The 12,284-nt window shown below is 38.5% G+C and overlaps 1 protein-coding gene across 4 annotated transcripts in view; it reads left to right on the top strand.

Annotated features, from left to right (window-relative positions):
* The first annotated feature begins 201 nt into the window (after nucleotides 1–201).
* The window catches only part of ETV1 (ETS variant transcription factor 1), a 66,786-nt gene continuing 54,703 nt past the window's right edge, over nucleotides 202–12,284 (top strand). For 2 of the 4 annotated variants that reach the window (XM_037385851.1, XM_037385849.1), the window contains exons 1-4: nucleotides 202–359; nucleotides 914–1,047; nucleotides 1,855–1,942; nucleotides 3,728–3,775. In XM_037385851.1, the coding sequence (XP_037241748.1) occupies nucleotides 1,003–1,047; nucleotides 1,855–1,942; nucleotides 3,728–3,775 (181 nt within the window). In that variant the 5' untranslated portion in view covers nucleotides 202–359; nucleotides 914–1,002. Of the gene's footprint in view, nucleotides 360–532; nucleotides 721–913; nucleotides 1,048–1,854; nucleotides 1,943–3,727; nucleotides 3,776–3,834; nucleotides 4,308–12,284 lie in introns of those variants that run through there. The other 2 variants (XM_037385850.1, XM_037385852.1) reach the window with 2 other exon arrangements.

Raw genomic sequence — 12,284 nt, 5'->3', positions numbered from 1 at the left:
GCGATTTCCCCCCGCCCCCGGCCCCCGGCGGGGGAGCCCAGGGGAGGCCGGGGGCTCGCCCCCCGCGTTGGCGGCGGGGCCGGGCGGGGGGCGGCGGGGCCGGGGCCGGGGCCGAGGCCGGGGCGGGCGGGCGCGCGGCGATCCGGCGATCCGGCGGGGGGCGCGGGGAGCCAATGGGCGACGGGGATCCGCCGGCGCGGCTCGGGGGCCCCTGGAGGAGGAGGAGAGGAAAAAACCACGGGATTGAGCTCTGTCAGTGGCGCTCGCCGCTTCCAAGGGGGAAGTGCTGGGGAATAATTAATGTTTTTATTAAATTTGGAGGGAATTTTTTGCAGCCGATCGCCGCGCGTGGCCTTCAGGTGGGTCTTCCCCGCAACTTTGTCCGCCGCCCCGCAGGATTGCGCGGTGGTGGGCTGCCAGAGCGACCCTGGGGGAGAAGGTGGCGGGGTGCGTGTGCGGGGCGTGCGGGGGGGCGCGCGCGCGTGTGTGTGCGTGCGTGTGCGCGGCCGCGGGTGGCGGGCGCCGCCGCCGGGAGGTGCGCGGCCAGCCCCGCCGATCGCCATTACGAGTTGAGCACACGTTAGCGAGAGCGGGGCTGCCGCTTGCGCGGATCGCCCGGGGGTACGGCGGGGAGTGTAAATAAACCCTGCCTCTCCCCGGCTCGGCGGCTGCTCGAAGTGCCTTTGCGCCGTGTTTTCCTGGCAGAAGCGTGTAACCCAGGTGAAGGCAGAGAAGGAAGGGTTGTTTTTATGAATGGGACTCTGAGGTTAATTAGCTATGCACATTCAAGCAGTTCATTCATCGGGTTTTTTGGGGGGGGGGGGGGGGTGTTTTTTGGGTTTTTTGGTGGTTTTTTTTTGTTTTTGGTGGGTTTTTTTTTTCAATCTAAAAGCCATCTTGTATTCCCCTCTAGGCTGATTGAAGTCCAGATCCCGAGGAAATCTCCAGATCAAATGCCCAGTAAATAAAACACTGAGCTAAGACTTCTGGAAGAGCTGCAGAATGGATGGATTTTATGACCAGCAAGTGCCTTACATGGTCACCAATGTGAGTGATCAGTTCAAAGTTGGTGTTTATAAACTTGACTCCGACTTATTTCTGTGGGGGAGTTTTGCAGACAGATTATCTGCTTTGTTACCACTGTAGGGGCGACTCTTCAGCTGGGAGCTTTGCCTGTGAGATGAGCCTGTCTTCTTAGTTATTTCAATAAAGCGTCATGTTCTTTTAAAGACAGTTTTGGGGATGATTAAAAAATCATGCAAATGATTAGCGGATGAGAGAGGCAAGAGCAGCAGCAGCTGCATTCAAAGTTTCTGGCAGCGTTTGCCTCCACTCTCAGAAGAATGAAGTTGAGGCAAATGTTAACATTTGCCCCCCCTCCTTTTCGCCCCCCCCCCCCCTTTTTTTTTTCTTTCAGGACTTTGCAAACAATGTTATAAGTAACACAGGGAAACAGAGCAGTCTGTTATAATCTCGTATCTGAGTTCTCCTGCATAGCTTATGCAGAGGGGATTTATGTGCTGTTGTGTAGGTTTGTGTACTTTAGCTGCTAAAAATACATGGTTGGTATTGTGTTGCTGCTGCTTGAACACATTATGTATGTATCTGTACAAATAGATGTCTACATAGATAGATAGAAATGTGTTTCATTTAGACACAGGAATTTTTTGGAGGGTGTTAGGTGCTCAGCAGTATCTTTTGCTAGAAATTGGAGGCTGCAAGACAATCATTTCCCTGCTTGAAAATGTAAAGGATTCTTGGTTAAATGAAAAAAAAAAGGCCAACAAACCAACAATCAAACAAAAAATCAAACCACCTAAGATTTCTGAAGTAACTGATCTTTCCTGTTTATAGAATCCGCGTGGGAGAAACTGTAATGAGAGACCGACAAATGTCAGGAAAAGAAAATTCATTAACAGAGACCTGGCTCATGATTCAGAAGGTGAGGGCTTGTCCAGTGGCTGTCCCCCGTCGGTGTGTCTCTGTCCCGTGTCCGTGTCGTCCCCCCCCCCCTCCTTTTCTTTCTTAGACCGCTTTATTTTGGAGGTAAATATATCTAAATCAATCTGAATAAACCAGGCAAGAAAATTGCATTTACTACTGTGATTGCAAACTGGCAAACATAATAAATGATAAAGTTAATATTCTTTCCTTGACTTACCCTGTTGTATTTTAGGTACTGCTGCACGTGCCACATGGATGTCATGCACTGAAGCCAAGCCTTTGCAGCATCTGACACTAGTTATGGCACCTGGCTTTTTCACCTTAAGGCCTCTTGAGATTCAGGGCTTTCCTCATTCCTCCCATCTTTTAACATCCTTTTCACTGGTGTGCATTCACCAGTGTTAGCAGGAGCGAGAATGCTGGTGTGGACGTTGTTGGTTTTCACTCTAGCTTTACTGTAGTGCTGTTAGTCAGGCTCCTGGTGTCTGGCAGCCCGTTTCTATTGCTGTGTAACACTGGTAGGGTTAAAAATCCTGGGAAATTCGTTTAAGGGAGTCTAGAGTGGGCAAAGTTTTAGGTGGCCAAAGATCTGTAACTTGGTCCCATCAGTAGACACTCACATGGTTGTAGCTTGAGAACTGTAGTTGAACAATAGCTGTTAACACATCTTTAGGTTACATGGCCGGTATAGATGCTATGCCTACACCCCTGCGAGTACAAAGACGTACAGGAAGGTATATAGGGACCTACAGTTTACCCCTATATACACCTTCCTAGGTTGAGGACACATGGATACACTTTTCAAAATCTCTACTTACTTGTTTGGAAAAGTTTATTTTAGGGTAGATTGAAAAGAAAACAACTTGCTGATTTTAAGTTAAATGATTTACCAATGTGAACATGAGGTATCAGTCCACAGAATAAATGAGTAGCCTCTGTCATTTAAGTGTATGTAAATAGTTATCTGACAGCATTCATAAAGGAGGAAGTCTCTCTCAAAATACAGTAAATTAAAAATAAACCATTTATCTTTTGAAATATCCTACCTAGTAAACAGAATTTTCTTAACTGAGTTTCTGAGCTTTGCAAGTAAGCTGAATGCTGCTCTGGTTTACACCCATTATGAGCAATTGATTTCAGTGAATTGCAAAAAAATACAAGCTGCTGCAAAACTCTGTCCATGGAGAAGGTGGTTTCACTTTAAGTACAGTGAGTACAACATAGAGGAAACAGTGGTGATTCTCTTGTCATACAAAGTAAAACATAAAGGGAAGTACAGAAGATTTCCCATTTCTATTTGCTGTTGCAGCAGCTCAGGTGTTTGGTTCAGAATTTTTATATGATAGTTATGACACTGTGAATAAAAATACTCAGTCATTGCTCCGGCGGGACTCCTGTTGAAGTCTGAGAGAGCTTTTTCTGGGGCAGACACTGCAGGAGGAGGCCCAAATTGTATAAGGAAAAATAATTCACCTTCTAAGAAAGGTTATAATTTTTAACTTTCTATGTATTACTGAATAAGCCTTTTATACTACAAAGTTTGGTTGAGATTCTGGTTATTATTTTAAGGGTTGATAAAACAATTCAGTATGTACTTCTTGATTAGTAGGTGTAGAAAAATCAGGAACTGCAACCCGAAAATACCTGCGTGGTCTATATGTTTGACTGCCAAAATAGAATTCATATACATTGTTCTTCAGGAAAAATGTGTTTTCAAACATATTTTAATCTTACAAGGGATTAAAGGTATGAGCCTTTTATCCATGTCTTCATCTTTTTGCAGAACTCTTTCAAGATCTGAGCCAATTACAGGAGACATGGCTTGCAGAAGGTAAGGGAAAAAACTGCTTGTAAAAAGAGGAAAAAAACTCTGGAGGGGGAGAAACAAAACAAACAAAAAAAAAGTCCTGAACTTGCTGTCTTAATGTTCAGCCCAATTAATTGAGCTCTAAAAGAGCCACCTCATGTGTCATGCATACATTAGAGCCTCTGATGAGTTTGTCTTTGGGGACTCTGGGGCTGCTCTACCCAGTGTCATCACAAATTACCAGGAGAAATTGCTTCCAGCTCACAATCACATCTGCTTTTGGCAAGAACTAATGCACCAAGACTTCAAGTTCTAAGCCTCGGTTCAGATTTTAATTGCAATTGATCAGGTTTATATTATTGTACCTCGAGAGACTACATACAGCCAGAACTGGGCTTGCTGTTTCCTTTAGAGCAGCACATATAATTATTTGGTGTTCTGGTGGAGTACTTTTCTGATGGCAGAAATTAGTTTCTCTGGGTTCATCGGGACGGGATGCTTCAAGATTTAAGTGCAAGTGTCTTCTTTCCACCTTGTTCACAGCACAGAACATTAGGTGTGTATGGAATACTTAAAAAGTACTATTTCTTTTTTTATTTTTCTTCTATTTAATTTTTTCCCTCCAGAAACCTTTAAATATTTTGCATGTTATTTTTGTCTTTGTATTTGTAGTTGTGAGACTGTGTAAGGGGTGATTGGAAAACTGACATCAGTCTGTTCTACACCGGCTTGTGCTTTTAACTATTTCAAATAATCTTGCAGAGGACATTGTACTGAAGAGAGAAGGTTTAAGAACAATAATGTAGAAATCTGAATTTAGAGTAGCTGTTGAGAGAATCATTTAACAATAGCAAAAAATGAGCTGCTGCATTAAGAGAACTTTTAACAAAATGCAAGGTAGCTTTCTGCTTGTTGAAGTGTATTTGTTTTCTTCAGCTATGTTTTCTGATATTTTTTCCTTTGATATTTATAATAGTGTTTATTTTAAGCATAAAGAATTTTATGTATTGTCTGTTCTTAGTGTTTCTGGTTCAAATTTTTATGTAAACTGCATCTGAAATAAACATGATTTTGATGCAAGTTAACATAATCTCTCCAAATTTATCCTGATATAAATGAATCTGAGTATTCACATATGTTTAATTTTTATCATATACTGGACTGTGAACAGCTGTTCATATACTAGGTATTCTGTTTTTTTGGGAAGGAGGGATGTTGGAGTGAAATGCTTGCTGTTGGTTTTCATAGAAAGAGAAATATGCTGATGATTACTTGCCTACATAGTGATTCTGTTTGAACAGCTTTATATGTAGTTAGGCAAGTTCTTAACCTTTAAGTAAGTTGTTGGGTATTGTTTATTTTGCTGATGTTTTTATTCTCCTAGCATTATTTTTAGCATGTAGTTATTCTATATATAATCAAAAAGTTCTCTTTAAATTAATGGAACAGAGGATATATTTTTATGAATTAATATGATTCTTTCCTAGTCACTGAAAACAGGATGTTCTGTACTGAGATCATTTTTGTAGTATAATGATCAGATACAATTGTAATTGTCTTCCTGTGGTAATTTGCCTAAGGAACTCCTTATTTTGTGTTATCTCATTCATTCTGACAAGCCAGAAATATGTTAAAATGCTACTATTTCTTGGCGGAGAGGAGAAATTTTAGTTTGATTTTTCACTGGCATGGGTGTTTTTATTTCTGAAAATGATTAAATTTCTTTGATCATAAGTCAGAAAAATAGAGGTAGATTCATAATGCATGTGCAGATAGTAATGAAAGTTTGAAAAATAATTTAAAACTGATTTAATAATTTCTGTAGGTACATAGATTACTGTAATGGCAATTTTTATTCTGGAAGCACTGCTTATTTTAGAATGAATTGTTTGACAGCCTTTTTTTCTCTGTAGTGGAGTCTATTTCACTGACTAAATTTGGATAGGTTTTGAGAGAGAAAGGTGTCTAGTCCAGTGTCAGCTAGGTTGAGGAGCCTTTGTAAAAGCAGATAGCATCATCTGGTAAGTATTTAAAAATGAAAAAAACAGAAGTTGCCTTTTCATCTAGCAGAGGATAGTAAAGCTAAATAATGTTATAATTATATTTTCCCACAGCATATTACAACTAAATATTTACAGGTGTTTCAGTGTTCTAGAAATACTTTAAGAAATCTATGTGTTTCAGGCCATGCCATTGTTTTAGGTGTTCCATAAAACACAGACTTTGCACAGCTTTTCTAAAGGCTAAACTAAAGTTGAAATAAAAGGTCAATATGAGAAACCAAAATATTAAGCTATTAACTTTATCCCATATTTTTATTAAAAAAACCAACAAAACCAACAACAAACAACTAAACCCACTTTTGGTAGTCTTTGTAATATATTAGTATTTGAGGATATTATAGCTCTGCTCAAATGTCTACAGGGATGAGATTAGCCAGGAAACAGATTTTGAAATCAGACTTGTTTACCCATTGCTAGATGTGTCCATTTATGTTCTTCTGGACCTTCATAGGCTAGAAGTCTGCCAATTTGGCAGCGTCAGTAATGTTTACATATTTCTTTTCATAATGCTCTGGAGCCAGGGAAATGACCATGAAATTTTAAAACATCTTGACCCTTTTTAAGAAAAGCAGTGGCAGCTGACCAGGTTTCTCCCACGAGTTCAGATCCCCACTGGGGAGTAACCAGGTCAAAAATCTACTTTTTAGTTAGGAGAAGAAAGTGAGTTGCATTTTATGACACACAAAAAAATGCTTGTGGGTTTCTTTTTGTTTGCTTTTCCTGAAGCTATCCTTACTACATCACGTATTTTAGCCTGGAGATTTTTACAGTTAGTGTCACCTGTGAGAAGTTGGTGGTAAACAAGTAAACAGAAAATAAATGTGTGCTTTTCCCACCAAAAATGGTAGGAGGTTCACATGTATTAAAGAATTAATCCAAAATGTAAACAGTTCAGTAACCTCTTTAATATTTTATTGCTCCATAATTAACAAGCTGAATACGACTTACAGAAAACTTACAGATGTGTTCCACTAGCTGCATACTAGATTTTTATGGAAATTAGTTTTTCTTCTTACTCTGTTTAACATGAAATATGTAAGAACATCTAAATGATTTTGATATAAAACTTACTTTGAATAAGATTCCCTCTGGCAGTTGTTACGCTGGACAGAATATAGATTGTAACAGTTTCCTGATGCCAGAAACTTGAAAGTGGGGGGAGCCTTTAATAATTGTTTCAACCTTCAAACTTGAAAGGAAATAGTTAAAATTACCTATTGCTAATGAAGGCAAATATTATTCGGATACTATCTTTTGTTTTATATTTAAATAACTTGATGGCAACATTTTGTCATGATAATATTATAAAATGACTATTGATTCCATATATTTGGAATCAGATAGGTTTTGGCAGATTGCAATTGTTCAGTGACTTGATAAAAATAGTTCAAATATTAATCTAATGCTAGCTTATCATGGTAGCTGTTACTTCTTGTTCTGAAATAAAATGGACAGATAGAAAAAATTCTTAGTGAGTGAATGTCTCCTTTCCATGGTGAAAGCATTTGGTTTTGGGGTATAATGGATTTACAACAAATCAGTTTTTTATTTAAACTTACCCTTTCAGCGGCTAGTTTCTCCTGCAGCTTGTTAAAGGTATGTAAAAGGCATCCCAGGCAAAGACAAATAATGAATTTGTGCACTGGATCTGCTTCTTAAAGCAATAGATAGTACGCTTCTCAGATGTTAATAAACTGAAAAATAAAAATGTTTTTGGGTGACTTGAAAAAACACAAAAAGATTACGTGAACAATAAGTGGTTTGAAATAATAGCTACAGGTAACAGGTTCATGCCTCTAATGCAGTTTAGCTAAACAATGGATGGGCTACTACAAGCTACCGGTATTTAAATGGCAGTTCTTGTTATCACAAAGTTACTCCTCCGAAGTAATACCCGAATTTGGAGTGAACTTTAGGAAATAAGTTTCTGTCCTGTTCTCCTACTGTGAAGGATACAGCAGTGTTATGATGTCTAAGCTGGTGTTGACTTCTAGTTTTTTCATTAATTGAAGAGGTATGAAAATAAGTAGTTTATAGTTCTTAAAGTTTTTTTTTTTAAATAAAAGTACTAGATCTTCAAATATTAGCCTAGTTAGAGTGGCTTCGTTTAAATCAGTGAAGATGTGTAGCATCTTACTCTGGCTGACTAGCTTTCTTCTGCCAAAAAGTTATAAAATCTATCCAGTGTAAGGTAAATGCTATGTAGCCTTATGCGAGAACTATCCACGTTTTTATAGGAGCAAAAATAATGAAGAGATGGTAATTTACACCTCCGTGGCTGAGAGCTATCTGATGGGGGCAGACACTCAAAAGCAGTGAAAAGATTTTCATTTTGGAATCTGTAATACAAAAAAAAAAATCCATTTTTTAGTATCATTATTCTAGTGACCTAACACATTTGGCTTTCAAATACTTGTAACTCTTGATGTTAAATATATGTGCACAAAAAAAGGAGAAAAGTTAATTAGGTAAAAAGGTGTGTGTGTGTGCGTTCTTTTAAAAAGAAACCCAAAAGAAATAAAACCACCAGAAATGCACAAGTCTGAAAGTCTCTGTAGTAACAAACTTTTTAACATTCCTTTTTGCTGGAGTAGTAAATGCCTTTTATTCAAAACAATAATTTCCAAAGGTATAGTGAGTTTTGCGATCCATGAAAGATGCAGCAAAATGTTAAATGCGAATATTCCTTTTAAGCTAACTTTTTCCTCATTTTTAATGTAGCAGCAAATGAAGAGCAGATTCTGCAAACCCATCTTCATATTCCTAGGGATTATTCACATAAGGAAGAATTTTGTAATCTGGAGCTAGTTTTGAACTGCATTTGAGTTTATTAGTCAGAGCATCTCACGTTATGTAAAAAGGGGTTTGGATTGTTTTGACAGCAAATCCAGTGCTTATGGGAAATAATATTTTTTACCATCTTGAAATTTGTCACTGTTCTGCCTTCTGAATTCTCCTTTGTTAGAAACAGTTGTTCCCGTAGGAAAAAAACAACCAACAACCACCACCCTCACACACACCCTCACCGCTGCCCCCCCCCCCCCCCCCCCCCCCCCCCCCCCCCCCCCAGCCCCTGCTCTTTCAGGGATACTTCCAATTTACACAATCTTTCAGATACTCAGAAGTGACAATGAATCAAAGAAAACTCAATAGAGTCATTACTGTTGAGGCCTGAAGTCTTATTTTAGCTGAAGCCAAAATACTGCTGTTCTTATATAATTTCCTGCCAATTTCTTTTGCCGCTTTGAATAAATGATTGATATTTTAAAACAAATTGCTCTTAGCTCTAAAAGTGAAGTGTGAGGTCAGAGAACACAGTACCGCAGGAAGTGTTCTGCTGCCCAAAATAAAGTTTTTAAGTGAAGCGAGGCGGTTTGCAGCTTCTTGTTTTTCTGGAAAGTTTCCGTTTTTTAACAGGAACACCTTTCCCTGGCGTGCAGCTGAGCTTTTGGAAGCTGTTTGTGATTGGGAGAAGGAAGAGTTAAATTTAAGCCCTTTATAGTTCGCTTAACTTGTCATTTATTAAATAACGTTCCTCGGCAGGTCTGTGCTGCATCTTGAGACAAAGCAGTGAAATCAGTGTGTTTATGCCTAAAGTTCAAGTTTACTTTGCTGTAGCTTTCTGGAAGGGTGTGACATGAAAAGCTTGTGGTTGGGGCCACATGGTTCATGCTGGACTGTGTTTTTGTGAATGGAGGCAGAACTCCAGTTCTGACTGCTTGTCTTGAGGAATTGCTTCGGAGATCAGCTGTCTCATTCACTGGCAGAAAGAATGACTCATACATCTTCTGCCTTGTTTGGCTCCAGGTCATTGTTACAGTGGATAGAGCTGGTTTTAATTAAATATTAACTCCTTTTGTTCTGGATACTTGCTAGCGGGGACTTTTTATTTTTGTTTACTTGCAATGAAAGCCAGCTAACAGGCCCTAGTTCTAAACCTTTTTTTGTTTGTTTTCTCAAATTGCTTTCCATTTTCAAAATGAGCCGTCAGTTCAGTTTTTCCAAAGGCTTTTTAAAGCTCTAAAAACTACAAACAAGTTTTAAGTATTTTTGTGCTGTGAATGTTTGCTTTTGGAAAACTGGTTTTAACTCAGTAGGTAGTGAAACTGTAAAATCTAAACAGATAACGTCCTCAAGATCATCATTAACATTTCTGTACACTTCCCAAATCCTCTTGAGACGTTATAGCTATCAGAAGAAAAAGAAAACTTTTGGTAATAATCTAGGCTGAGCCTGGATAGTTTATGCTGCAGATGTTGTCTGCTTCAGGAGTCTGAGACTTGATGGCTCTGAATGTGAAATGAACTAATGTAGCTGCTTCTGCTATTAGCAGTAAAAGCCACGTGCTTAATATCCTTCAAAACCTTTTATTAGTCTTTTGGAATATACTTGCCTTCTCAAACCCCCATAATTAAGTAGCTCAGGGAAATATTCTCATTCAGTTAGATGATCATTTCGGATATCTTTTTCAATTTTCCTCTGAATGGCAAAATGGAAAAAAAAAGTTTTGGTGATTTATGCATTGTGTCTTGTGTTGAGTATGTTAACCGAAGACCAGTGAAGATTTTATGGCAGCCTTATTGAACTGCAGTATTTGTGAGTAAAAGAAGAAAGGAAATGAATGGCATACATAAATGTGCAGACAGTTGCAGCGCTGCAAGTTAAATCTTCCTTTCAGACATTCAGGTTGAATTGTCCTTACCTGTCTGTTTAATTTCCAATGAAGTCTGCCTGTACTTATCCAAACTCAAGGTACAAAAGCCCTCTTCCCTTTGAGTAACAGAATGATGTATTCCAGCAGTTTGCCCTCTTGTAGCAAGGTGCTGGTGCAAGACGTGTATTTATTGGGCCTGATGGTGGTTGCTTGCATTTCTGCAGTATGATCATGAGCGAGTTTCAGTTCTGCTAGTTTAAAAATAATAACAGATTAAGTGAAGGAATAGTTGAAGTTCTCATTTCCAACAGTTAACAGGCCCTTTTAATTTCTTTGTATAGACTTGTGGGCTCGTTTCTAAGGTACTGCTGCTGCTAAAATTAGATTCCAGTAGGAAATACATGTTCCTGGGTTGAACACTTTGGATGTTGTTATTTGTTTTGTTTATATTTGGCAGGGTTTTAAACACTTCTTAACTTGCTGTATTTCTTTTCCTACAGAGGCTTTAAGGCTGTGTTACTGTTGTATTTAAAATACATTTTGACAGTGTAGTCTCCATCTATTTCTAGAGTACTGATAAAGTGATGCGCTTTGATCTCTATTAAATATGCCTTCATCAATTTGGGGCATCTATGAATTAAGTATATTTTTCTTATTTGCTCCAGACCAAATCAGGGGTAATGACAATCTCTCTAAAGTAATATATTGGTTTTCCATGACAGTTCAACCAGATGTATTTTATTTTTTCTTACTTTTTGGGTGGGGAAAAAAAGGACCTTATTTGTTCTGGAGTAAGTCAAGTTAGACGGATAAAACCTGAATAAAGCACCGGTGAAGCAGTCTGGTGCACAGAGTATGCTTTAGAAAGTTATGTAAGATTGCTGTCCCGGTTCTGCAATCACTAAATGTAGCCTCCTGATTTCAACAGGAGGGTTTTTGTTTTCTTTAAGACTTTTTTAGATATCCTGGATTCACAAATTAACATATATATATATACGCATATATATGTAAAACACACGCATGTATGTGTATAAAAAAATTAGGCATACTAGCTTTCTTGCTGCATTTGAAAAGGATAGCTGGCTTAAGAAAATGCGTGGGATGGGAATTCTGTAAACAAGAAATTACTTGATACAATTCCTTTAACTGAATGTACTCACAAACCCTTCAAAAACAATTGGAAATGTAAGAAATCCTTAGAAACTGATCTTTTAAGTAGGAGACCTTGATTTCATGGTCAGATTCTTCTGTGACAGTCAAACATTTGGCATTTTTGTAAGGAAGGTGCCGAACATTTGCATGCAGTGAATTGCCTGAAATGTCAGAAATTGTGGAGCGTTAGTGTCTGGCCTTAGGCTGTCCCTGTGTTAATTTTTGGTAAAAGTTCTGTGGTTTCTCTGGAGGAAAGAGAAATGTAATCCATGAAAAATATTGGGAATATTTGGGTCGGTAAAATACATGTTTTATACAGCTTCAAACTTCGAGGAGCTAACATGTCCTCAGAGGTACTGGTTTCTCCTAAAAAGGATAGGTTACTGTATTGTGTTGTTTTCTTTTTTGAATTAAAAACCCCAAACAACAAAGCAACAGTAGCTGTGCTTTTTTCCAGGGTAATCCTAATTACACTTTTTGTATTTATCTTACACTTCTTTTCAAATCTGGGTTTGCAGATTTCCTAAGGTCATTTGTTCTTAAAGGGTATTTGCTGCAGTTAAGACATTAGGACTTTAAACGTTTATTTTAAAACTGAGAGCAAATAATTTTTCAGTATAATGAGCCTGATTCTGAACTCTTTACCCAGGAAAAAAACTCCCAG

Source organism: Falco rusticolus, chromosome 4, assembly GCF_015220075.1.
Source record: "Falco rusticolus isolate bFalRus1 chromosome 4, bFalRus1.pri, whole genome shotgun sequence".
Classification (NCBI taxonomy): Eukaryota; Metazoa; Chordata; class Aves; order Falconiformes; family Falconidae; genus Falco; species Falco rusticolus.
This window is presented reverse-complemented; position numbering and strand designations above follow the sequence as displayed.